General features: G+C 47.9%; 1 protein-coding gene across 2 annotated transcripts in view; it reads left to right on the top strand.

Moving 5' to 3' along the window:
* The window catches only part of TBC1D5 (TBC1 domain family member 5), a 407,277-nt gene extending 387,571 nt beyond the window's left edge, over positions 1-19,706 (top strand). For both annotated transcript variants that reach the window (XM_064166927.1, XM_064166928.1), the window contains 3 exons: positions 4,259-4,338; positions 5,471-5,647; positions 15,946-19,706. In XM_064166927.1, coding sequence (XP_064022997.1) covers positions 4,259-4,338; positions 5,471-5,647; positions 15,946-16,239 — 551 coding nt within the window. In that variant the 3' untranslated portion in view covers positions 16,240-19,706. The remainder of the gene's footprint in view (positions 1-4,258; positions 4,339-5,470; positions 5,648-15,945) is intronic.
* The last annotated feature ends 7,250 nt before the right edge of the window (positions 19,707-26,956 follow it).

A 26,956-nucleotide genomic window follows, 5' to 3' on the forward strand; every position in this document is an offset into this window, starting at 1 on the left:
AGTTGTTAAATATATGCCTGATAATAGAATCACAGAATCATAGAATCAGTCAGAGCTGGAAGGGACCACAAGGATCATCTATTTCCATCCCCCCTGCCATGGCCAGGGACACCCTACCCTAGAGCAGACTGGCCACAGCCTCATCCAGCTTGGCCTTAAACACCTCCAGGCATGGCAACCCATTCCAGCCTCTCACCACTCTCATGCTCAACAACTTCCTCCTCATGGCCACTCTGAATCTCCCCACCTCCAGCTTTGCTTCATTCCCCCCAGTCCTGTCACTCCCTGAGAGCCTAAAAAGTCCCTCCCCAGCTTCTTTTCAGGCCCCCTTCAGATAGTGGCAGGCCACAAGAAGGTCACCTGGGAGCCTCCTCTGCTCCAAACTGCACAGCCCCAACTCTTTCAGTCTGTGCTCACAGCAGAGCTGCTGCAGCCCTCTGAGCATCCTCCTGGCCCTGCTCTGGACACACTCCAGCATCTCCACTTCCCTCTTGTAATGGAGGCTCCAGAACTGGATGCAGTACTGCAGGTGAGGTCTCACCAGCATGCAGTAGAGAGGGAGAATCACCTCCCTCCAGCTGCTGGCCACACTGCTCCTGCTGCAGCCCAGGCTCTGCTTGGCTTTCTGGGCTGCAAGTGCACACTACTGGCTCATGTTGAGCTTCTTCTCCCCAAGCACCTTCAAGTCCCTTTCTTCAGGGCTGCTCTCCAGCCACTCACTGCCAAGCCTGGTGTTGTGCTTAGAATTGCTTCAACCCAGATGCAAGACCTCGCACTTGTTCTTGTTGAACCTCATGGAGTTGGCTTGTGCCCACCTCTGCAGCCTCTCCAGGTCCCTCTGGATGTCATCCCTGCCCTCCAGCCTGTCTGCTGGATTCTTATTTTATGTAGCACATGATGAGATGAAAGGTTATGACATTTTTCTAAGGATCACATGAAATGGAGGTTATTCTGCTGCTCTGAAATGAAATGCTTCAGCATTTGTTGAGGAAGTGCATTAAATGAGTTTTCATATGCTTGGGCCATAAATAAAACCATTAATAGTTTATAAACCCAGTGTGATTAGAAATGCTCTGAGTAAGAAGGGCCACATCAAACACAGCCCCATGGATCTAAGACAATTAGTCCTTTGGTTACGAATGGTTGTGTTAAATAACCTATAAGACCAGCTTATAAATAAAGAACATTAACAACTACATTAAGCAGCATACAGGAATGGCTACTGAGAAACAAACATTTGTGCTATAGCTTGGCTTTCAGACTCACCTGTTGTCATGCTGCATGTACATGCAGAAAGAATGAAAGTGTAATTCTTCATGCCCCATGAATTTTAACCACCTTTTTGTCCCTTGAGGGTTAACTTCTAAGGTCAAAACCACACAGTTCAGCAGGTAGAGAGCTACTTTCTTTATACAACTGTGCCAATCCTGAAAGTCCAGCTGTGGTAGATACCTACACTCTGACTTCAAGTACACTGCATGTCAATGAGACAATTAAAATAGTGATTTCCTTTCACTGTTTAATTCCTTTGGCTTCTTAAAATCATAGAATCATAGAATCAACCAGGTTGGAAGAGACCTCCAAGATCATCCAGTCCAACCTATCCCTCAGCCCTAGCCAATCAACCAGACCATGGCACTAAGTGCCTCATCCAAGCTTTTCTTGAAGACCCCCAGGGACGGTGCCTCCACCACCTCCCTGGGCAGCCCATTCCAATGCCAATCACTCTCTCTGTGAAGAACTTCTTCCTAACATCCAGCCTAGACCTACCCTGGCACAACTTGAGACTGTGTCCCCTTGTTCTATTGCTGGTTACCTGAGAGAAGAGGCCACCCCCACCTGGCTACAATGCCCCTTCAGGTAGTTGTAGACAGTAATAAGATCACCCCTGAGCCTCCTCTTCTGCAGGCTAAACAGGCCCAGCTCCCTCAGCCTCTCCTCATAGGGTTTGTGTTCCAGGCCCCTCACCAGCTTTGTTGCCCTTCTCTGGACATGTTCCAGCACCTCAACATCTCTCTTGAATTGAGGAGCCCAGAACTGGACACAGCACTCAAGGTGTGGTCTGACCAGTGCTGAGTACAGGGGCAGAATAACCTCCCTTGTCCTACTGGCCACACTGTTCCTGATGCAGGCCAGGATGCCATTGGCTCTCTTGGCCACCTGGGCACACTGCTGGCTCATCTTCAGCTTACTATCTATCAGTACCCCCAGGTCCCTTTCCTCCTGGCTGCCCTCCAGCCACTCAGTCCCCAGCCTGCAGTGCTGCTTGGGGTTGTTGTGGCCAAAGTGCAGAACCCTGCACTTGGCCTTGTTAAATCTCATCCCATCTTGCTTCCTTCCATTTGAGTGGTGAACTTCTCCCTTCTGTTGGCACCTCTTCCCAGCATTGGTTTCTCTTCTGACCAGCTTTAGAGGAATAAGCCCTTGTCAAAAGCTGATTTCCAACGTGACTGAAATGTTCATTTGCTCTCTATTTCTGTAAAAATCTTTGGCATTATTATAAGTGAACCTTACCATGGTTATTGCTTTGCTTATTACTATACTCTTCAAGAACCACATTAATTTCACAGAATCACAGATTTAACCAGGATGGAAAAGACCTCTAGGACCATTGAGTCCAACCTATCACCTAACCCTTCTAATCATAGAATCATAGAATCAACCAGGTTGGAAGAGACCTCCAAGATCATCCAGGCCAACCTAACACCCAGCCCTAGACAATCAACCAGACCATGGCACTAAGTGCCTCATTCAGTCTTTTCCTGTAATTAAGTAACCCATGGCACTAAGTGCCTCATCCAGCCTCCTAATAAACACCTCCAGGGATGGCAACTCCACCACCTCCCTGGGCAGCCCATTCCAATGCCAATCACTCTCTCTGTGCAGAACTTCTTCCTAACATCCAGCCTAGACCTGCCCTGGCACAGTTTAAGACTATCCCTCCAACAGATCTACAGCTGCTCCTAACTTGCTGTCATCTGCAAACTTACTGATGATGAACTCAATCCCCTCATCCAGCTCATCAATAAAGATATTGAACAGGATATTGAATAGCAACACACTTAGACAGTTACTGGTTAAAACAGTGTGGTTAAAATATTGCATGCCAAAGTTTGGTTCACAATTCTCAGGTAAAAAGACAGCCACAGTTTTGTGTGCTCTAACTCTGATGAAATTGTGCTGTATTGCAGAAAAAAAAAAGGCAGAAGAAAGGCAAAAAGATTTAAGTCTCTGAGAGTTGTCTAAGATGAACTGAACGTCAGTGGTGGCAACTGATACTGACAAAAAGGATAATATAAGCACCCAGTATATGTTACTGATGCATTTATTGTGGCTGCTGCTCAGCAAACTGTTGTGTTTTCTACAGCTATGCTGATGTGGAGAGGCTGAGGGAGCTGGGGGTGTGCAGCCTGCAGAAGAGGAGGCTCAGGGCAGAGCTCATTGCTGTCTACAACTACCTGAAGGGAGGCTGTAGCCAGGTGGGGTTGGTCTCTTCTCCCAGGCAAGCAGCAAGAGAACAAGGGGACACAGTCTCAAGTTGTGTCAGGGCAGGTCTAGGCTGCATGTTAGGAGGAAGTTGTTGGCAGAGAGAGTGATTGGCATTGGAATGGGCTGCCCAGGGAGGTGGTGGAGTTGCTGTCCCTGGAGGTGTTGAAGCAAAGCCTGGCTGAGACACTTAGTGCCATGGTCTGGTTGACTGGCTAGGGCTGGGTGCTAGGTTGGCCTGGATGATCTTGGAGGTCTCTGGCTGATTCTATGATTCTATGATTCAACAGCCACTTCAGTGAAGGAGATACAGTCACCACCTTCCAATATAGCTACACTGCAGGCATATCCCAAGCTGCTGTGTGTCCCAGGCCAACCTTTCACTGCAAGCTGGACAGGACCTAGCAGTCAGTACACAATTATTACCCAAGTATTTCAGTTACAGGCTGCTGCCAATCTCTGGTCACTTCAAGAGCTTGTCCCCAAGTATTTAGCCTGACTGACCTTTCAGGATACCATACTGCACTGAGCTGTAGCCCAGCCTCAACAAAGCAACAGGAGAATACCAGTGCTGGAGACCTCCTGGCAGCAGTGGGTTGGCCTCACTTCCAGCACTTAATAAGGTTGTCACCCTCTAGGTCTGTGTGTGAAATTATGTTTGCAGGTCCCAGGATTTTATTGTGAGGGCACTAAGTCAGTGGTAGATTGGCATCATGTTAGACAGTATTTGGAGTTCCCTCTCTTTACCTTTTTTTCTCTTTGGATGTTGCAGGAAATATTCAGGAAGTCATATTACAAGAACGTTTGGAGAAAGAAGATGAAATTCTAGTTTCTTTGGCTGGTTTGAAGCAGGTATAAGCTTTTGCTTGATTTTCTTGTACCCTGCAGTGTTACTAAGCCTTTCTCCTGTTTTTCTTTATTCTGTAGGTATATTGCTGCTTCTTTGTCTTTTTGTGACTGTTCTACTAATACTAATGCATCAAGGATGTGATGGTTTGGGTGTTCCCTGCCACCCCCCTCTCCTCCCACTTTGGAAGATGACCCAGACTAGACTCATCTGATCTGAAAATTGAATGAAGCTTTATATTTACAATGTACAAGCAGATAGTTACAATATAGACAGAAATAGACAAGTTAAAAAGTAATACAGAAGCACAACAGCCCTCCCAGAAACCTGAGTCCCCAGGAGAGGCTCCCAACCACTCTCCCACCCCTCTACCTTACCCAAGACTTTGCCTTATGCTCAAGGTAGCTTGGAGGGTTGGCCAGGGGGGTTAGGAAGCAGATGGATTAGTCACACAGACAGCAGGTTAGGTTAGAGAGAGAGAATCAGCTCAAAGCCCAGACAGAGAGCGACTCTTATCTATGTTTATGTTCATGTTCTTATCCATCTCAGCAAGCCTATGAGTGCAGTAAACATGACCATTGTTTTATTTTCCCAGCCTGTAATTCAATTCTTCTCACCAAAACATTCTAGCTAGGCTCAAACGAGCACAAAGCAGAACTGAAGCAGTGCATCACTGCCGTGTTTCTTGATGCAGAATGTGGATAGTAGGCAATAATCACGATGCCTGTGTCCCCATCACTTCACTGTGGCAGCACTTGAATGTCCTTGAATTAGAATCAAAAATACTACAGTCATAAAAGAGGATGTTGCTGAGCATCTGTAGCTCTGATGATACTGCCCTCTGCTTCCTCAGAATGCAGTTTATGAGGAACCCTGTGGCATATGTTGAACTTATAACGAGGCAGGTAATAATCTTAACGGTTTCATTCTCTGTGGATTTCTTGGATAGTTGTTCTCCAGACTCAAATGCAACCATGTTTCACTGATGTTTTTATCTTTAGGCAGTAAAGACATGAATATTGACTTAATCTCTGTCTCTCCAAGTCAAATGTTCTGGGGAAATGCACACTGCACAGAGCCTTAGAAAGTTTAAAGCTCCTGCAGATGTCTAACTTGCTTCTCTCTGCTCCCGTTCAGATCAAGGATATCCTGAAAGGTTCATTGCGTTTCAACCAGAGCCAGCTGGAAGCTGAAGAAAACGAGCAGATCACTATAGCTGATGATCATTACTGTTCCAGCAGTCAGAACAAGGGGACAGGGGATGTCCTAAAGGGACCTGCTGTGACAAAGCAACAGTTTGTCTCAGAACGGCAGGTAAGACACAAGTACTTCACACAGGCCATTGATGGGACTAGTATAGAATCGTAGAATCAACCAGGTTGGAAGAGACCTTTAGGATCATCCAGTCCAACCTAGCACCCAGCCCTAGACAATCAACCAGACCATGGCACTAAGTGCCTCAGCCAGGCTTTGCTTCAACACCTCCAGAGACAGTGACTCCACCACCTCCCTGGGCAGCCCATTCCAATGCCAATCACTCTCTCTGCCAAAAACTTCCTCCTAACACCCAGCCTAGACCTCCCCCACCACAACTTGAGACTGTGTCCCCTTGTTCTATTGCTGCTTGCCTGGCAGAAGACACCAACCCCACCTGGCTACAGCCTCCCTGCAGGTAGTTGTAGATAGCAATGAGGTCACCCCTGAGCCTCCTCTTCTGCAGGCTGCACACCCCCAGCTTCCTCAGCCTCTCCTCACAGGGCTGTGCTCCAGGCTCCTCACCAGCTTCATTGCCCTTCTCTGGACACGTTCCAATATCTCAACATCTCTCCTGAATTGAGGAGCCCAGAACTGGACACAGTACTCAAGGTGTGGCCTGACCAGTGCTGAGTACAGGGGCAGAATAACCTCCCTTGTCCTACTGGCCACACTGTTCCTGAGCCAGACCAGGATGCCATTGGCTCTTCTGGCCATCTGGGCACACTGCTGGCTCCTGTTCAGCTACTCTCTACCAGCACCCCCACGTCCCTCTCTTATATTTTCTGAGACTTGTCTAGCATGTCCAGACATCCCATGAGTGCACTCTAGCAGTATGTGTTCAGACATCCCATGGGAGCACACCAGCATTCCTGGTGCATCGTAAGCCATGGTTTAAAGTGTCTCTCTAGCTACTGCCCACTTTTAATGCAGCCTCATGCTGTACACACAGGTGTTTCAGGTTAGTGGGATGAAGTGTTTAGAGGGCTTCTCCTTTCAGATTGCCGAGTTACAGAGTCACAGATCAATTTCCTACAAAGAGATGTAAAACTCAGAGGTAAGTGTTCCCATACCAAATGTTCTTCTGATTATTCTCATTGTCCTTGTCCTCCAGAATCCCATTATGTAAGAGCCAATTATCTGCATTGCAGTGTATTCATGGCTAATGCCAAAAAGGGAAACAGCAAAGAGGTTGTTTTTACCTTCTACTCCATTGTTTTGACTTTCTCCTTGAATCAGTCAACAGTTCCTTTACATACAAAGCATGCAGTCACAGGACAGCATGACACAGAAAAAGGTATTTTACTTTCATGATAAAAGGCCCTTCTCAGCCTGACTCAAAAGTGGACTTAAAAATGAGTACTTTTGGATGTGCACATTTCTGTGCTGCAGTTCTGTTAAGTCTGCCACCCCTGACACTAACACTTAGAATCATAGAATCATAGAATCAACCAGGTTGGAAGAGACCTCCAAGATCATCCAGGCCAACCTAGCACCCAGCCCTAGACAATCAACCAGACCATGGCACTAAGTGCCTCAGCCAGGCTTTGCTTCAACACCTCCAGGGATGGTGACTCCACCACCTCCCTGGGCAGCCCATTCCAATGCCAATCACTCTCTCTGACAACAACTTCCTCCTAACATCCAGCCTAGACCTCCCCCAGCACAACTTGAGACTGTGTCCCCTTGTTCTGGTGCTGCTTGTCTGGCAGAAGAGACCAACCCCATCTGGGTACAGCCTCCCTTCAGGTAGTTGTACACAGCAATGAGCTCTGCCCTGAGCCTCCTCTTCTGCAGGCTGCACACCCCCAGCTCCCTCAGCCTCTCCTCACAGGGCTGTGCTCCAGGCCCCTCACAAGCTTTGTTGTCCTTTTCTGGACACCTTCCAGCACCTCAACATCTCTCTTGAATTGAGGAGCCCAGAACTGGACACAGCACTCAAGGTGTGGCCTGACCAGTGCTGAGCACAGGAGCAGAATAACCTCCCTTGTCCTACTGGCCACACTGTTGCTGAGCCAGGCCAGGATGCCATTGGCTCTCCTGCCCACCTGGGCACACTGCTGGCTCCTGTTCAGCTACTGTCTACCAGTACCCCCAGGTCCCTTCCTGCCTGACTGCTCTCCAGCCACTCTGTCCCCAGCCTGTAGCACTGCATGGCATTGTCGTGGCCAGAGTGCAAAACCTGGAACTTGGCCTTGTTCAAACTCATGGTCTTGGGCTGTGCCCACCCATCCAGCCTGTCTAGGTCCCTCTGCAGGGCTCTCCTACCTTCCAACAGATCACCCTCAGCAAGTTTGCAGATGGCACCAAGCTGTGTGGCACAGTCAACTTGCTAGAGGGCAGGGATTCATCCATAGGGAGCTGGACAGGCTGCAGAGGTGAGCCCAGGCCAACCTCATGGCATTCAACAAGGCCAAGTGTAAGGTCCTACGCCTGGGTTGATGCAGTCCCAAGCACAGCTCCAGGCTGGGCGGGGAATGGCTGAAAGCAGCCCTGAGGAAAAGGCCCTGGGGGTCTGGGGTGGTGAAAAGCTCAGCATGAGCCTGCAGAGTGAGTGCAGCCCAGACAGCAACTCTGTGCTGGGCTGCAGCAAGAGCAGTGTGGGCAGCAAGGCAAGGGAGGGGATTCTGCCCCTTGGCTCTGCTCTCCTCAGACCCCACCTGGAGTCCTGGGTGCAGTTCTGGAGCCCCCAACACAAGAAGGACATGGAACTGTTGGAGCCAGTCCAGAGGACTCAGAGGGCTGCAGCAGCTCTGCTATGAGGACAGGATACGAGAGCTGGAGAAGAGTGGCTTTCCAGTATCTGAAGGAGACCTACAGGAAGGCTGGAGAGGTCTTGTAATGACAGGGCAAGTGGGAATGGGTTTAAACTGGCAGAGGGGAGATTCAACTAGATGTTAGGAAGGGCTTCTTTGCAGCGAGGGTGGTGAGACACTGGCACAGGTTGCCCAGGGAGGCTGTGGAGCACAGAATCACCCAGTGTGATCTTTGATCACATTTCTGTGCTCCACAACCTCCCTGGAGGTGTTCAAGGCCAGGTTGGATGAGGCCTTGAGCAACTTCTTCTAGTGAGAAGTGTCCCTGCCTATAGTAGGGGGTTGGAACTGGATGATCCTTGAGGTCCCTTCCAACCTAAACCATTCTATGATTCTGTGATTCTGCTTGTGCTGTAGATGCCTTTATTCAGATGCTGCTCTAAAGCACATGTCACTGAGCAGAGGCTCAGGAGCTTTGCACCTGGAGTACTGAGTGGAGCAGATGAATCCTGATCTGTGCAGGTGTCTTTTAAGTGGAAACTTTGGAGGCAATGTGTCACAGGATAGCAGGCTCACAGGATGTTAGGGGTTGGAAGGGACCCAAGGAGATCAGCGAGTCCAACCCCCCTGCCAGAGCAGGACAATGCTATCTAACACAGATCACAGAAGAACACATCCAGACAGGCCTTGAATGGCTCCATAGGAGACCCCACAACCTCTCTTTGGAAGCCTGTTCCAGTGCTCTGGGACCCTTACAGTAAAGGACTTCCCCTTTGTGCTGAGGTGGAGCCTCTTTTACTGCAACTTACACCCATTGCTCCTTGTCCTATCCCAGGGAGCAGTGAGCAGAGCCTGTCCCCCTGGTCCTGGCAGCCCTCAGACACTTATAGACATTTATCAAATGCCCTCTCAGTCTTCTCTTCCCCAGACTGAACAGCCCCAGGTCCCTCAGCCTCTCCTCATAAGCCATGCCCTCCTGTGCCCTCATCATCCTCATAGCTCTCCACTGGACCTTCTCCAGCAGATCCCTGTCCCTCTTCAACTGGGGAGCCCAAAACTAAACTCCTTGTCATGAGGTCTGATCTCAGCCCAGTTTGTAGTACAGCCCCAGGAACTGAGGGGTCCCACAATTTTTGAGGCTACTAATAAACCACCCATGAGCTACCTAGAGGCTGTACAAGCTGAGCTTCTGCAGAGCATCAATGAGGCTTCAGCACTGCATGGTCTACTTTTGGAAGTGCAGTATGTTCATGTGGATTAGTCTTCTCTCCTCTTATCTCCTGGAAGTTCCAATTATGCTAATGAGCAGCAGCCCTTCTAACAGAAAGAAAAAGATGAGGGCTAGAAATGGCAGACTGGTAGTATCCCAACAGTCTGTTCCTGTTTGGGAGCAGCCTTTGACTGCTGTGTCTAAAATGAAACAGAAAGATAAGGTCTTTAGACTCGTTTTAATAAAACACAGAAGAAGAAAATTGCTGAATTCAGTGGGCTGTGACATTCAGCTGTTAATTGATGGGGTCATTTCTTGCCCCAAACCAGGACATGGCCCAGGCTTTTAGTTCTGCTGAAGAAAATGGACTGTACTGATGCCCTGGGTCAAGCCAGGAGTGCTTACTGAGAGCTGCAAGAGAGTTAAAAGTTCCAGCCATTCTGGCCATTTAATGCATCTCCTGCTAAATAAATGTCACTGTCTTTACATTTGCTGTGACTTTGGTAATGCATATAATTCTGTTTGCTCTGACTTGTACTGTTGAGGTTTTCCTAGAATGGAATTATAAGGGATATTTTCTAGGACAGCTGGAAAAGTCATGGGAGTATCTACTGTGGAATTGAGATTGAAATCTGGCTCTTTGTGTTCATAGAAGCAGTCAGGGTTGGAAGGGACCACAAGGATCAGCTAGTTCCTACCCCCCTGCCATGCCCAGGGACATCCTACCCTAGATCAGGCTGGCCACAGCTCCATCCAGCCTGCCCTTAAACACCTCCAGCCATGGGGCCTCAACCACCTCCCTGGGCAACCCATTCCAGCCTCTCACCACTCTCATGCTCAACAACTTCCTCCTCACAGCCACTCTGAATCTCCCCACCTCCAGCTTTGCTCCATTCCCCCCAGTCCTGACACTCCCTGAGAGCCTAAAAAGTCCCTCCTCAGCTTTTCTGTAGGCCCCTTAAGATAGTGGAAGGCCACAAGAAGGTCACCTGGGAGCCTCCTCTTCTCCACACTGCACAGCCCCAACTCTTTCAGTCTGTGCTCACAGCAGAGCTGCTGCAGCCCTCTGAGCATCCTCATGGCCCTGCTCTGGACACACTCCAGCATCTCCACATCCTTCTTCTAATGGAGGCTCCAGAACTGGATGCAGTTCTCCAGGTGAGGTCTCACCAGCACGCAATAGAGAGGGAGAATCACCTCCCTGGCCACACTCCTCCTGCTGCAGCCCAGGCTCTGCTTGGCTTTGTGGGCTGCAAGTGCACACTGCTGGCTCATGTTGAGCCTCTCATCCACCAACACCCTCAAGTACCTCTCCTCAGGGTTGCTCTCCAGCCACTCACTGCTCAGCCTGTATTGTGCTTGGGATTGCCTCCAGATCCCTCTGGAAAGTGAGGATAAGGACACAGCCCTTCTCTGGATAGGAAAATTGTAAAGTTAAAAGCAAAAAAAAAAAGTAAGATAAAGGCTCAAAGAAATAGAGCATTTTTTGAATGCTTGCCTTTGATAGCAGCATGCAGTTGACAAACAGAAGACTTCTGTTGCTACATAATGAAGGGTAATTAACACATTATCTTGCCTTTATGTCTGTTCAAAGAAGGGAGGCAAAATGAGCTGCTGTTCTCCTAAGCTTTCTTGAATCTTATACTTAACAGTTAGTTTTAACTCATTCACAGTAAGAAGGCAGTTGAACTAAGCCTGGTCCTAGGAGCTGATACTCATCAGGAAAATGGTTTGGAGAGGCCATATGGCAAGGGACCTAAGGTTGTTAACTTTCAAGGCTACTGGAAGTATAATTCTGCCATTTGTCATTTATTCAGTAGTGGCAGCAGATGGAAGAAAACATGGTTCATGTCAGTGTGAGTTTCCTGAAACAGAAACAGGCAGTAGAAGAAGGGAGGAGGTATTTTACCTCTGGAAATACCAGTACCAACATACTAGTCTGTGCCAGGGCTAGGCTGTCAAGGTCCAGAGAACAGAGATTAACAATGTCTCTGGCCAGAGGAGCAAGATCTGTTCTTATGGATTTCCATGTTGTGAAATTAAGGACCATCTATCATCACCAAACTGTTTCTTAAAGGATAAAGTTTAACAAAACAGAGGGAGAGAGAGAAGGGGAGAGAGAGAGAGAGAGAGAGAGAGAGAGAGAGAGAGAGAGAGAGAAGAAGCAGGGAAGGAAAAGAGTAGGGATTGTATTACCATCAGGTGCAGATGGGGGAGGAGATGCCATTGGCTCTCTTGGCTACCTGGGCACACTGCTGGCTCATCTTCAGCTCCTCTCTACCAGCACCCCCAGGTCCCTCTGCCTGGCTGCTCTCAGCCACTCTGTCCTCAGCCTGTAGCACTGCTTGGGGTTGTTGTGGCCAAAGTGTAGAGCCCTGCACTTGGCCTTGTTAAATCTCATCCCATTGGCCTCTGCCCACACATCCAGCCTGGCCAGGTCCCTCTGCAGGGCTCTCCTGTACTCCAGCAGATCCACAGCTGCTCCTAGCTGTATCAAAAGAAGTGTGGCCAGCATGTTGAAGAAGATGGTTCTGCCCCTCATCCGCTCTGGGAGATCCCACCAGGAATCCTGTGTCCAGCTCCTGTCTGCAGCAGAGGAAAAGCATGTACCTGTTGGAGCAAGTCCAGGAGAGGGACACAAAAATGTGAGGACAGGCTGAGAGAGTTGAGTCTGTTCAGCATGAACACAAAGCTCCAGGGGAGACCTTACTGTGGGTTTTCTGTAGTTAGAAGAGAGCCTGTATGAAAGATGGGGTCACAGAATCACAGAGTGTCAGGGGCTGGAAGGGACCTCAAGAGATCATCTAGTCCAACCTCCCTGCCAGAGCAGGGTCAATCTTTGTGTTAAGGTCTAAGGCAGCAGGACAAGAGTTAGTCACTTTAAGCTAAAAGAATGGAGATCTGGACTAGATCTAAGGAAGACTTTTTTTTACAGTAAGGGCAGTGGAACACTTGGAATGTGTTACCTAAGCAAGTAATAGATGCCCCATCCCTGGAAACATTCCAGGTCAGGCTGGATTGGACTCCGAGCAACCTGACCTAGCCAAAGATATCCCTCTTACTGCACAGGCATTTGGAGTAGATGACCTTTAAAGGTCTCTTCCAGCCTAAACTATTACATGAGTCTGTGATTCTTTGTGGGAGCAGAGCCACAGCTGTGTGCTGCCTGTGTCCTCAGCTCCCTGGAGGAGGCAGCCAATTGAGTGACAGCTCATGAAGACAGCATTTCAAACAGACTAGATGAAAGCAAAAAGCTAATTAATAACAAATGATGTCCCAGCTCAGAAGCGTGGAGATACTGAGGTGTCTCTCCTTCTAGGATAGATCTGGTTTAACTCCATGGGAACTGCTTGAAGTCGTTGATACTTGAACTGTCACAGTATCACAGTGTCACAGTATCACCAAGGTTGGAAGAGACCTCACAGATCATCAAGTCCAACCCTTTACCACAGAGCTCAAGGCCAGACCATGGCACCAAGTGCCACGTCCAGTCCTGCCTTGAACAGCTCCAGGGACGGCGACTCCACCTCCCCGGGCAGCCCATTCCAGTGTCCAATGACTCTCTCAGGGAAGAACTTTCTCCTCACCTCCAGCCTAAATCTCCCCTGGCACAGCCTGAGGCTGTGTCCTCTCGTTCTGGTGCTGGCCACCTGAGAGAAAAGAGCAACCTCCTCCTGGCCACAGCCACCCCTCAGGTAGTTGTAGACAGCAATAAGGTCTCCCCTGAGCCTCCTCTTCTCCAGGCTAACCAATCCCAGCTCCCTCAGCCTCTCCTCGTAGGGCTGTGCTCAAGGCCTCTCCCCAGCCTCGTTGCCCTTCTCTGGACACACTCAAGCATCTCAATGTCCCTCCTAAACTGGGGGGCCCAGAACTGAACACAGCACTCAAGGTGAGGTCTAACCAGTGCAGAGTCCAGGGGCAGAATGACCTCCCTGCTCCTGCTGGCCACACCATTCCTGATGCAGGCCAGGATGCCACTGGCTCTCTTGGCCACCTGGGCACACTGCTGGCTCATGTTCAGGCAGGTATCAATCAGCACCCCCAGATCCCTCTCTGTCTGGCTGCTCTCAGCCACTCCAACCCCAGCCTGTATCTCTGCATGGGGTTACTGTGGCCAAAGTGCAGCACCATGCACTTGGAGCCATTGAATGCCATCCCCTTGGACTCTGCCCATCTGTCCAGGCAGTCAAGGTCCCTCTGCAGAGCCCTTCTGCCCTCCAACCCAGCCACATCTGCCCCCAGCTTAGTGTCATCTGCACACTTGCTGATGACTGACTTGATTTACAGCTCAGAATGTGAAAAAGCTGGCATTCTCCTGAAGATGGCTATTTGGAACATAAGATTGTGGGTTCTGAGAGTATCCTGGCACGCTGAGATATTTTCCACCACCTGAGTGCTCAGGGACACAGATTTTCCAAGGCATAACCAGTAGAAGAGGGTTTCCTGAACCCTAATTCTCTACTAGAGTTAGGAAATAATCAACAGCACTAAGCCTGGAAGCCCTGGGAGCCTTGAGCTGTCAGATCCAAACTGGTGTGCACTAACAAAAGGTAGGAAGGAGGAGCCAGGGAACTACAGGGCAGTCAGTATCACCTCTGTGCCCAGTAAGACCATGGAGCAGATGCTCCTGGAGGCACTACTGAGACAGGAGAGTAGTGAAGAGGTGATTGGCTACAACCAGCATGGCAGAACCAAGGGCAACTCCTGCCTGACAAACCTGGTGCCCTGCTATGAACAGGTCACAACATGCATAGATCAGAGGTGAGCAACTGATGGCATTTACCTGGACCTGAGCAAGGCCTTTGGCACTGTCCCATGCCACATCCTGGTCTCCACACATGGGCTTTGAGGGGCGGACCATGAGATGGATAAAGAGCTGGCTTGATGGCTGCACCCAAAGAGTGGCTGTCAATGGCTCCATGGCCAAGTGGACACCAGTGACAAGTGGAATCCCTCAGGGATCAGTCCTGGGACCAGTCTTGTTCAACATCTTTGTGGGTGCCATGGACAGAGGCATTGAGTGCAGCCTCAGCAAGTTTGCTGATGACACCAAGCTGTGTGGTGCAGCAGACAGGCTGGAGGGCAGGGATCCATCCAGAGGGACCTGGAGAGGCTGCAGAGGTGGGCACAAGCCAACCTAAGGAAGTTCAACAAGACCAAGTGAAAGGTCCTGCAGCTGGGTCAAGGCAACGCCAAGCACAACTCCAGGCTGGGCAGTGAGTGGCCTGAGGAGAGAGATTGGGAGTGCTGGGGGACAAGAAGCTCAACATGAGCCAGTAGTGTGCAGTTGCAGCCCAGAAAGCCAAGCAGAGCCTGGGCTGCAGCAGAAGTGTGTCCAGCAGGGCCAGGGAGGGGATTCTCCTCCTCTTCTGTGCTCTGCTGAGACCCCACCTGGAGTGCTGCATCCAGTTCTGGAGCTCCCATTACAAGAGGGATGTGGATGTACTGGAGCATGTCCAGAGCAGGGCCATGAGGATGCTCAGAGGGCTGCAGCAGCTCTGCTGTGAGCACAGACTGAAAGAGTTGGGGCTGTGCAGTCTGGAGAAGAGGAAGCTCCCAGGTGACCTTCTTGTGGCCTTCCAGGATCTGAAGAGGGCCTACAAAAAAGCTGGGGAGGGACTTTTTAGGCTGTCAGGGAGTGACAGGACTGGGGGAAACGGAGCAAAGCTGTAGGTGGGGAGAGTCAGATGGGAGGTGAGGAGGAAGTTGTTGAGCATGAGAGTGTTGAGTGGCTGGAATGGATTGCCCAGGGAGGTGGTTGAGGCCCCATGGCTGGAGGTGTTTAAGGCCAGGTTGTGGCCTCAGGTGTCCCTGGGCATGGCAGGGGGGTTGGAACTAGCTGATCCTTGTGGTCCCTTCCAACCCTGAGTGATTCTATGATCCTATGAAAACAAGTGTCTGTATGTCTCAGCTTGCACAGACTGAGGTTTTGCCAGGTAATTTTGTATCAAGCCATTCTCCTGACAAACTGCAGAGTTCCACTGTCCATGCAGATTGGCAGAAATATCCCCCAGTTCTGCTTCATTAATTATTAGAGAAAACAAGCAGCAATGAGAGGAAAATTACTGCAAATTTCTGTGTCTCTGACACAGGCATTAGATGCTTAGCTACTGCGTGATCTCTACAGGGCTGCACTGTGATGGTGAAATCTGGAAGACCACAGATAATCTATTCTTAGAGTCTTAGGCTTTATACTTCTGTAAAAACCAAATAAAGAGTTTTATCAAAAGTTAACAGCCACTTTTATTCCTTACTTCTTGGTTTGGGCATTGCTGCTTCTGGGTAGTGGTTATTCCTTTATCCAATTCCCGTATCACTGATTTGTATCATAAACCTTGGTAAGTGGTAAAACTGCTACTAACTTAAGTCCTTCCTGTGCCATTGTCTCACAGGTTACAACTGATTCAAGCACTAGTGAGAGCAAGAGTGCTGATGACTACATTATGGTTTCTAAAGAAGAGGAAGGAAGGAGAAGCAGTGTCCCTGAGCCAGTGCAGTTGCTTCAGGTACACAAGGAGGCAGCGGTGAAGCCAGAAGCTGCATCTCGTTCTTCTTTGGTGTTCTCTGACCCACTGATGGGCTCCATTTCAGCCTCCTCCAGCAACCTGAGCTCCAGCCCGGATGATGACAGTAGCAACAACAGCAAGGATTCTGACTTTGCTATTGTCAGCCCTCTGGACATCTAAAGAAGCAGGTTGGGAGTGTTTGGGATGTCAATCATTACAGCTCTGCTCAAGTTCCTATGATTCCATGGGCTGGATAGTTCTTTGGATTAGTGACAGAAAATAGATAAAGGTAACTCATTTCATCTGCCAAAAGCCTAAATTGGGGGGGGGGGGGAAGAAAGGCAATTTGCAAGTTTTCTAGAAGAATAGACACCTTTTGATAACTGCCTTAAATAAAGATCCAGCTCTAGTATACAGTTACCAGTTTATTTAGGAGCTTTGTTATCATAGAACTGTTGCTTTACCAAAACATAGCATAGTATGTGCCAGGTACTATAATGGGTTAGGAACTATGGAGGTAGTTGGCATCAGACCTGAAGCAGCAAAGACAAGCTAGCTTCAGCATCATCTTTCTACAGAATATGCCTGACTGGGTTTTCTAAGGAGGAAAGGGTACTGCTTCTTCAGAGACTGCTAAGAGAAGTATGTATGTCAGAAAGGTTAAAAGTATCCTGGTGGCAGTGAGCTTGTTCTCAGCTGAGGAATCCCAGTTTCTTCATTTTCATCAGGCAGTAGCCTGAGGTGCATTCAAGGCAGAGATTTGTGCACTTGTTCTTCAGTGCTGTCTTACAGGAGAATGTGCAACAAATTCCTTGAGGACAGGGACCTATATGACAGAGCCTTATTTCCTTTTGCCTACTTTTTGTCCCCTTGAGAATTCCCAGTTCACCTTTTTTACCTCTTTACTTCTGTCTACTTTTGCTCTCCCTGGCATGAATTCTCTTTTTATTTTACTGAGACTACCATGGTTAAAACAGTAGATGCAAGGGAAATTAGAGGATTCCATAGTCTAGACCTGAGCCAACTGAACTAAAGCTGGCTTGGATATGCTAACTTACCAGGGAAGGCTGCAAAGCAAAATGAAATGTTCATTATGAAAAGCACTTTATGTCTCATTGCTATTATCTTCTTTAGCCTCTGTTTACATATATTCCTGTATGATTTCCACATTTCTAGTCAAGAAAAACTTACTGGTGCAGCAGCATTAACCAACAGAAAGCTTCTAATCAACTCCAGAGCTTGTTCCATGGGAAGGTGTATTTCTTTCCCTGCAATTACACATCTAATAGCAGATTTGTTTTTCCCAAGGAGACAAGGAGCAGATTTTTATGCTCTCTGACCCCTGTAAACTTGTAGTTGAATTCACAAAAACAAACCCATGGTGAGTGGACACTTCATGCAGAACCTACACAGAATGAATGCTAGAAAGTCACTGTGAGAGCAGCAAAAAGAACTGCATTGGTTCCTTTTAAGCTGGGACAACTTCCTGACTGCATGGCAAGGCTTGCCTCGGTTTGGAGCTGAGAAATGGGAGCTGTTTGCTGCTTACTCTGTGATTGTAAATGTATTCTGTGTTCCAAAGTTAAGGTGGCATGTGTTTTGCTGGGTTTAGATTTTACAAGGTCTGTGTCTGAACCAGAGATAACTGTCAGGTAATTCCATGATAGCTGCCATATTCTTACACGTTCAGAAGCCACCGTGGTGTCCTTCTGAGGTTATTTGTGCCTTTGCAGAGTAAAAAGATGCTAGAATGTTATGAGCAGGCATAGCATCATGCCTCTCTGTGCCAGAGTGGTGTGACCAGTCAGATGACTGGTTAGATGAAAAGATCTTCAATGCATACCATTTTGGAGAGGTGTTTGTTTTGGTTTGATTTTGGAATTCAGCATGCATGCCTGACTTAAGATTTGTTTTCTTTCCCTGGGCTTGCATGAATGCCAGGGGATTAGGTGGATGTTGATTTATTTAAGTCTTTGGAGCTTTATTCTAGCCTTAACCCATTCAACAAGGCTTGTGCCACACCACCAACAACGGAGAATCTGTTCAAGAAGTACCTTTGGGAAGAGGAAAGAAGTATCCTGGGGACAAAGAGGAAAGTTTTCTATTCTGTGATGCATAAACCTTCAAAGAGATTCCAGGACTTTGGCAGGGGGAAATATTTTTCCTTCTTTTCCTTTTAATTTTTTTTTTAGAGCCTTTTGTCTTTTGATTTCTGTTCTGGTTGTTTGTTTCAGGGATCACACTGAACGATCTCGTTGCCAATGCAAGGGCGTGATTTGTACAGTTCTTTTTCTTTGTGTAGGTTACCAATGTCTTTTCTGTTGGATATTTTCAAACCACTGGAAGTATACAGAAACCTGGGGAGTTTCTAACAAGTTTTCACTTCTAATCAGTGAGTAGTGGTGAGCTGAATACCTGTCACGCTGTGGGCTATGAGAGAAAGCAGAAAAAAAATGATTGTACAAATAAGATCAGAGGAAATTCCAACACTTTGGTTGTACCCTGTCCTTCCATATCTCAATTATGTAGTCTCTGATAATTGATCCTAGTGCAGAGAGAGTTAGAATGTTGTATATTTGTTATGTTAGAAACTTGTAAGTTAGGAAAGATGCCATCACCCTATCTGCTGGTATGTTCAGATTATACTGAGAAGGAAATTGCCATTTAAATAGAAGATGATTCTTTTTCTCTGAAGATGACCTGCTCGTAATGTTCATGGATAACAGTAATCAGAGAGAAAAACTGTGTGCATTGCAACTAATATGGGCTGAAGAGAAGCATCTGAGACTGTTGCACTGCATCCCGCGTCTGTACTTTATGACGAGCCGAAGTCTCTTGCATGTCGTGTCAGTTGTAAGTGCTGCCACCAGGCAGCCTCACCTTTTGGATGGGTATCCATTTAGTTGTGGAACTTTGTATCTTTACTCTGGAAGAACATCTAGCCAGCTTTATTAAAGCCAGAATTAACAAGTTTTCTAGGCTGTGCTTGTGCTGTTTTCTCAAGCAGGAGGGAAGGCTTTTTGACTGCAGCAGTGGAAGTGCAGTTTCTCAACAAGCATGATTTCAAGTGTTTCAACTGTCTCAGTAGCTATATAAGCACAACATTGATGAATATTTTGGTCAGATTTTATGTGTATGAGCCAGGGAATAAAGCTGCCTGTCATTTGTCTCACCCAAACACCATGGAACACTTCCAGTTTTACCATATTTGTCTATCTGAGAGCACCAAAAGAGAATTTAACGTGCTATGACTTTATGATTTCATGAAACTTAGTATAGTTGTGTCTCAGTCACAGTGCCAGCATCTGCAGTGTCCTTTTTTGAATCTCAATACTTCACATTCTTAAACATCTTCTGCTATTATCCAATGTGTTCTCCTCATTAGCTGGCTTTGGGACAGCTCTTTAGAAGATTAAATTTCCAGTCTAGGGTGTACTTGTGCCTGGCAGTTGCAGTGTCACCTGTTCAAATACAGACGCAGCAGCTCTAAACGCGAACAGGTTGCCAGGTGCTGGGTATCCACCCTTAAATAATAGTTCTGATTTTGTGCTGCACGTGTTGGTCTCTGGTGAATGTCTGTGATGGTTTATTAGACTCCAAAAGGTGCAATTTTGTAAAATAAACTTCATTTGGCTATGGAATAGTAATTACACTGCCTGATAGTCTGTGCCATTCTTTTGCGAGTGATTATCACAGTATCATCAGGGTTGGAAGAGACCTCACAGATCATCAAGTCCAACCCTTTACCACAGAGCTCAAGGCTAGACCATGGCACCAAGTGCCACGTCCAACCTTGCCTTGAACAGCTCCAGGGATGGCGACTCCACCACCTCCCCGGGCAGCCCATTCCAGTGTCCAATGACTCTCTCAGTGAAGAACTTTCTCCTCACCTCCAGCCTAAATTTCCCCTGGCACAGCCTGAGGCTGTGTCCTCTTGTTCTGGTGCTGACCACCTGAGAGAAGAGAGCAACCTCCTCCTGGCCACAACCACCCCTCAGGTAGTTGTAGACAGCAATAAGGTCTGCCCTGAGCCTCCTCTTCTCCAGGCTAACCAATCCCAGCTCCCTCAGCCTCTCCTCGTAGGGCTTCTGCTCTACATATTATATACAGTCTCCTGAGTCACCGAATCTGCTAGACCCAGGGAGGTGGTAGAGTTGCTGGTGTTGGAGGTGTTGAAGAAAAGCCTGGCTGAGGCACTTAGTGCCATGGTCTGGTTGACAGGATAGGGCTGGGTGCTAGGTTGGCCTGGATGATCTTGAAGGTCTCTTCCAACCTGGTTGATTCTACGATATGATACGATATGATACGATATGATATGATATGATATGATATGATATGATATGATATTCTATGATAGAAGTACTAGCCAAGGCATGGACCAGCCAGTGTGGGTTTGCCTGATTCTGTGAGTCTGTGACTCCCACTTTAGTAGCTGCCTAAACTTAAAGGTGAAGGAGTATGAAAGAAAGTCATCAGAGAAACAGCAACTTCAAACGTGCACATAGGCAAGTGCCTGCTGCTTACAGTGTATTTAGCTGCTAAAATAGAGAGGAAGGGTTTAGATATGTGGAAGGATCCTGCAAGAGGCAAAGTGCATAACCCTGGAAACAGACTTTGAACCATAAGGGGTGAAGCATGAGACTCTTAAGCTACAGATTCCTTAGGGTAAGAACCGTCTTTTTTTTCTCAGAGCTTCTAGTTTGCCATGGACACAGCTGCTGTCAAGGTAACTAATACAGTCATTAGTTCAGGTGAAGTACTTACAGGTACTACTTACAGGTGAAGGAGCATGAAAGAGAGGAACAGCAGCTTGAAACATGCAGAGGCAACTGGTTTGCCTTCTGCTTGCGGTGTATTTAGCTCCTAAAATCATGAGGAAGGGTTTAGATGTGTGGAAGGATCTTGCAAGAGGTAAAGTGCTTAACCCTGGAAACAGACTTCAAACCATAAGGGGTGAAGCATGAGATTCTTAAGCTCCAGATTCCTTAGGGCAAGAATCATCTTTGTTTCCTCTGAGTTTGTACAGAGCTTCTAGTTTGCCATGGACACAGATGCTGTCAAAATTAAGGTAACTAATACAGTCATTACTTCAGGTGAAGTATTTACAGGTACTACTTATGGGTGAAGGAGCATGAAAGAGAGAAACAGCAGCTTGAAACATGCACAGAGGCAACTGGTTTGCCTTCTGCTTGCAATACATGTAACTGCTAAAATAAGGAGGAAGGGTTTAGATATGTGGAAGGATCCTGCAAGAGGCAAAGTGCATAACCCTAGAAATAGACTTCAGACCAGAAGGGGTGAAGCATGAGACTCCAGCTACAGATTCCTTAGGGCAAGAACCATCTTTGTTTCCTCTGGGTTTGTACAGAGCTTCTAGTTTGCCATGAACACAGCTGCTGTCAAAATTAAGGTAACTAATACAGTCATTACTTCAGGTGAAGTATTTACAGGTACTACTTATGGGTGAAGGAGCATGAAAGAGAGAAACAGCAGCTTGAAACGTGCACAGAGGCAACTGGTTTGCCTTCTGCTTGCAATACATGTAACTGCTAAAATAAGGAGGAAGGGGTTAGATATGTGGAAGGATCCTGCAAGAAGCAAAGTGCATAACCCTAGAAATAGACTTCAGACCAGAAGGGGTGAAGCATGAGACTCCAGCTACAGATTCCTTAGGGCAAGAACCATCTTTGTTTCCTCTGGGTTTGTACAGAGCTTCTAGTTTGCCACGGACACAGCTGCTGTCAAAATTAAGGTAACTGATATAGTCACTACTTCACTATGTTTTGCTCTTTCAGTTTGATGTAATCCAGTTATAATAACTCAGCTGATGGCAGTAGTATTGTATCAGAGGAATGTGGGCCCATGCTGGCAGAAATAAGTGCAACTGAAGAGCAGTAGTTTAAATAAATAAATTGCAGCCAAACCCAAATTCCACACCAGAAACAGGATAACCTTGTTACCAAATACAAAGACCTGTATTTTTCTCCAGGAATATATGAAATATTAGAAGTTTGGGGTTGTTTTTTTTTAATGTGCTTCAGGTGGCATTTGTGTACCATGTTTGACCATGCCAGGCTTGTGCAAACCTATGGGTGTCTTTAACTTGGAAAAGCCCAGCTGATGCTGAGATGCAGGAAGCATTGCAATGTATCAGCTGCAAGGGGAAGGTGCTGCAATTCCCTGTCCTGTGAATGCTAAGAATCATAGAATCAACCAGGTTGGAAAAGACCTCCAACATCATCCAGTCCAACCTAGCACCCAGCCCTATCCTGTCAACCAGACCATGGCACTAAGTGCCTCAGCCAGGCTTTGCTTCAACACCTCCAACACCAGCAACTCCACCACCTCCCTGGGCAGCCCATTCCAATGCCAATCACTCTCTCTGCCAACAACTTCCTCCTAACATCCAGCCTAGACCTCCCCTGGCACAACTTGAGACTGTGTCCCCTTCTTCTGTTGCTGGTAGCCTGACAGAAGAGGCCACCCCCCACCTGGCTACAGCCTCTCTTCAGGTAGTTGTAGACAGCAATGAGCTCTGCCCTGAGCCTACTCTTCTCCAGGCTAAACAACCCTCAAATCTCACTGATTTTGTCACTATCTTCCATGGTAAGAACATGAAAATCTGTAAGCATTTCCAGAGCCCTGATGACAGCTCTGCTGCTGAAGTATCCATGTGTGGTCACAGAGCTTGGAGCTGAGAAACTTTCCACAGCTTTGCTTTTCACTGTGAGCTTCAGGGATGCTTCTCCGAGTCTTTAACCGGCACAAAGCAGCACTCAAAGATGCTGTAAATTATTGTGTCAAACGTCTGAGACCTTTTGTAGTATAAATTGCTACACAGTTCTGAGATGGAAGAATAGTTGTCACAATATCCTGATTACCCACCTGCTGTGTTAATTGGATCCAGGGGATGGGGAATACAGTAACGGTTTCAGCTCATCGTTGAATTCCCCTTTGAAATGGGAGAAAATAGCAAGCAAACAGATATGAAAAGGCAGATTGTCAGAGCTGTCTGGCTAATATATACCTCAGAAGCATGTGTTACTTTTTACCATGAGCAGGGGGACTTGGAACAGCCTGGAACATGTGGAAGGAAATGTGCATGAATGTGAGCCTGGTTTTAAAACCGATTTTAAAGCTCCAGATATTAAAACCCATCAAAATGGTCTTTGGAAAAGAAATGCTTACATAGAATAGAATCATAGAATCAACCAGGTTGGAAGAGACCTCCAAAATCATCCAGGCCAACCTAGCACCCAGCCCTATCCAATCAACTAGACCATGGCACTCATCCAGTCTTTTCTTGAAGACCCCCAGGGACGGTGCCTCCACCACCTCCCTGGGCAGCCCATTCCAATGGGAATGCACACAAAGGTTTCACATTGCTTAGAAAAGGGTTACATTTTTATGTTAAAATCTGATCATCTCCTTTATTGCTCCCACTTGCACTGCTGGCTGGCTTGCTGCAAAGGTTGCACCCACAGTCACAGCAATACTCCACAGCAACCTGGGGGCTGGCCAGAATTAGGGTAGGGTTTGGTGTGAGCACACTGACTCTTACTTTCTTCAGTTCCTGCCTTTTGTGCTTGCTTTTTTCTGCCTCAGAGTCTTTCTGCTTTAGTCACATGCATGGTATCTTACTGATCTTTGGTTGTAAAGTCTGCAAGGCTTTTCTCATGTGCATTGCACATGCAAAGAGAAAACTCCAGCCTGCAGGGGGTACCACAGTGTGAACTATAAAGGCAGAATTTGGGACTACAGTGAACTTCTAGTATGTAGAATCAGTCAGGGTTGGAAGGGACCACAAGGATCATCCTGTTCCAACCCCCCTGCCATGGGCAGGGACACCCTACGCTAGAGCAGGCTGCCCACAGCCTCAGCCAGCCTGGCCTTAAACACCTCCAGCCATGGGGCCTCAACCACCTCCCTGGGCAACCCATTCCAGCCTCTCACCACTCTCATGCTCAACAACTTCCTCCTCACAGCCAGTATGAACATCCCCATCTCCAGCTTTGCTCCATTTCCCCTAGTCCTGTCATTCTCTTATAGCCTGAAAAGTCCCTCCCCAGCTTTTTTGCAGGCCCCTTAAGATAGTGGAAGGCCACAAGAAGGTCACCTGGGAGCCTCCTCTTCTCCAGCCTGCACAGCCCCAACTCTTTCAGTCTGTCCTCACAGCAGAGCTGCTGCAGCCCTCTGATCAACACAGTCTCTGGACACACTCCAGCATGTCCATATGCTTCTTGTAATGGGGGCTCCAGGACTGGATGCAGCACTCCAGGTGGAATTCAGAGTTGTTGCTCAGACCAGTAACTTTCAGAGTGTGGGTGGAACTGCTCCCAGTATCCAAGCAATGAGTTGCATGTTTGCTAAGCGATGACTGTGTTGTGATGGGTGAACTCCCCAGCAGACCCTCCCTCCAAACTCCTTTTGTTCTCATTTCCCACACTCCAGCCCATCTGGCACTTTTGTGATACCCATAAAAATTTCAGCTGTTTAATCATCTTGAATAAATGAATTCTCAGTCAGTCACTGTGATCAAAGTCATCTGAAGACTCCAATCCCCTACGCCTGCAGCCTGGCCACCAGCCCAACCAATGTGCAGTTTGGGCTCCCACAAAATCTGAAGGCTTAGGGAAATCTCACAATACTTATACTGCAGGTGGCATCCATATTCAGTCCTCATAACTTCCCTCTGGTAAGCTTGATTTTAAGTTTTATTGCCTGATATTTTATCTAACCACACTCTTTGGCTTTCTTACGATCAGGAATAAGAAATAGAAGAAAAATACTGGCTTGGCTCAAAAGTGCTCTGTGTTCTTCATAGAGTCATAGAATCAACCAGGTTGGAAGAGATTTCCAAGATCATCCAGGCCAACCTAGCACCCAGCCCTAGACAATCAACCAGACCATGGCACTAAGTGCCTCATCCAGGCTTTTCTTTAACACCTCCAACACCAGCAACTCCATCACCTCCCTGGGCAGCCCATTCCAATGCCAATCACTCTCTCTGCCAACAACTTCCTCCTAACATCCAGCCTAGGCCTCCCCTGGCACAACTTGAGACTGTGTCCCCTTCTTCTGTTGCTGCTTGCCTGGGAGAAGAGACCAACCTCACCTGGCTACAGCTTCCCTTCAGGTAGCTGTAGGCAGCAATGATGTCACCCCTGAGCCTTCTCCAGGCTGTACACCTCCAGCTCCCTCAGCCTCTCATAGGACTGAGTGGCTGAGAGCGGCCAGGAGGAAAGGGACCTGGGGATACTGATAGATAGTAGCTGAACATGAGCCAGCAGTGTGCCCAGGTGGCCAAGATAGCCAATGGTATCCTGGCCTCCATCAGGAACAGTATGGCCAGCAGGACAAGGGAGGTTATTCTGCCCCCGTGCTCAGCACTGGTCAGGGCACACCTTGAGTGCTGTGTCCAGTTCTGGGCTCCTCAATTCAAGAGAGATGTTGAGGTGCTGGAAGGTGTCCAGAGAAGGGTGACAAAGCTGATGAGGAGCCTGGAACACAAACCCTGTGAGGAGAGGCTGAGGGAGCTGGGGGTGTTTAGCTTGGAGAAGAGGAGGCTCAGGGGTGATCTTATTACTGTCTACAACTACCTGAAGGGAGGTTGTAGCCAGGTGGGGGTGGCCTCTTCTGCCAGACAAGCAGCAACAGAGGAAGGGGACACAGTCTCAAGTTGTGCCAGGGGAGGTCTAGGCTGGATGTTAGGAGGAAGATGTTGGCAGAGAGAGTGATTGGCATTGGAATGGGCTGCCCAGGGAGGTGGTGGAGTCACCATCCCTGGAGTTGTTGAAGCAAAGCCTGGCTGAGGCACTTAGTGCCATGGTCTGGTTGACTGGATAGGGCTGGGTGCTAGGTTGGACTGGATGATGTTGGAGGTCTCTTCCAAACTGGTTGATTCTATGATTCTATAGGGTTTGTGTTCTCTCTTCCCTCTCCCAGTGAAGTATCTGTGCTGAGGATCTTTGCCTGTGTGTTTAAACTGGTTGTGAGATAGAGTTCTGACATGTTGCATGTTTAAAATGCTGGAACAAACACTGCTGGAACAAACACCTTTCAGTATCTGAAAGGGGCTAGAGGAGGGCTGGGGAGGCACTATTTAGAAGGCATTTTAATGACAGGATGAGGAGTAATGGGTTTAAACTGGCAGAGGGGAGACATAAACTGGACGTTAGGCAGAAGTTCTTTACAGTGAGGAGGGTGAAATAGTGGCACAGGTTGCCCAGGAAGGTTGTGGCAGCTCCCTCCCTGCAGAAGAGGCTCAGGGGTGACCTTATTGCTGTCTACAACTACCTGAGGGGTGGTTGTGGCCAGGAGGAGGTTGCTCTCTTCTCTCAGGTGGCCAGCACCAGAATGAGAGGACACAGCCTCAAGCTATGCTAGGGGAGATTTAGGCTGGAAGTGAGGAGAAAGTTCTTCCCTGAGAGAGTCATTGGACACTGGAATGGGCTGCCCGGGGAGGTGGTGGAGTCGCCGTCCCTGGAGCTGTTCAAGGCAGGACTGGATGTGGCACTTGGTGCCATGGTCTGGCCTTGAGCTCTGTGGTAAAGGGTTGGACTTGATGATCTGTGAGGTCTCTTCCAACCTTGGTGATACTGTGATACTGTGATGCACTGTCTTGTGATTTTGTGGCCTGCCTTCTTACATCATGATTGGAGATGATTTCTGCAGGGTAAAGATGTAGAAGAGACAAAGAAGGTAACCGTGGCGTGATGATGAGAGCAGTGTGACCACTGCTGGCTCCAGTTGGCTCCAATCAGATTTACAACCAGCGCAGAGAATGAATTTAAATACACACAAGTAACAAATGCATTACTCACATTAGGATTTAATGAAGTGCTTTATGAAATAGAAGCTTTCTTGCACTGTCCCTTAAGGAGTAATTCACTTGGAT

The sequence above is a fragment of the Pogoniulus pusillus genome, chromosome 28 (genome assembly GCF_015220805.1).
Source record: "Pogoniulus pusillus isolate bPogPus1 chromosome 28, bPogPus1.pri, whole genome shotgun sequence".
In the NCBI taxonomy this organism is placed as follows: domain Eukaryota; kingdom Metazoa; phylum Chordata; class Aves; order Piciformes; family Lybiidae; genus Pogoniulus; species Pogoniulus pusillus.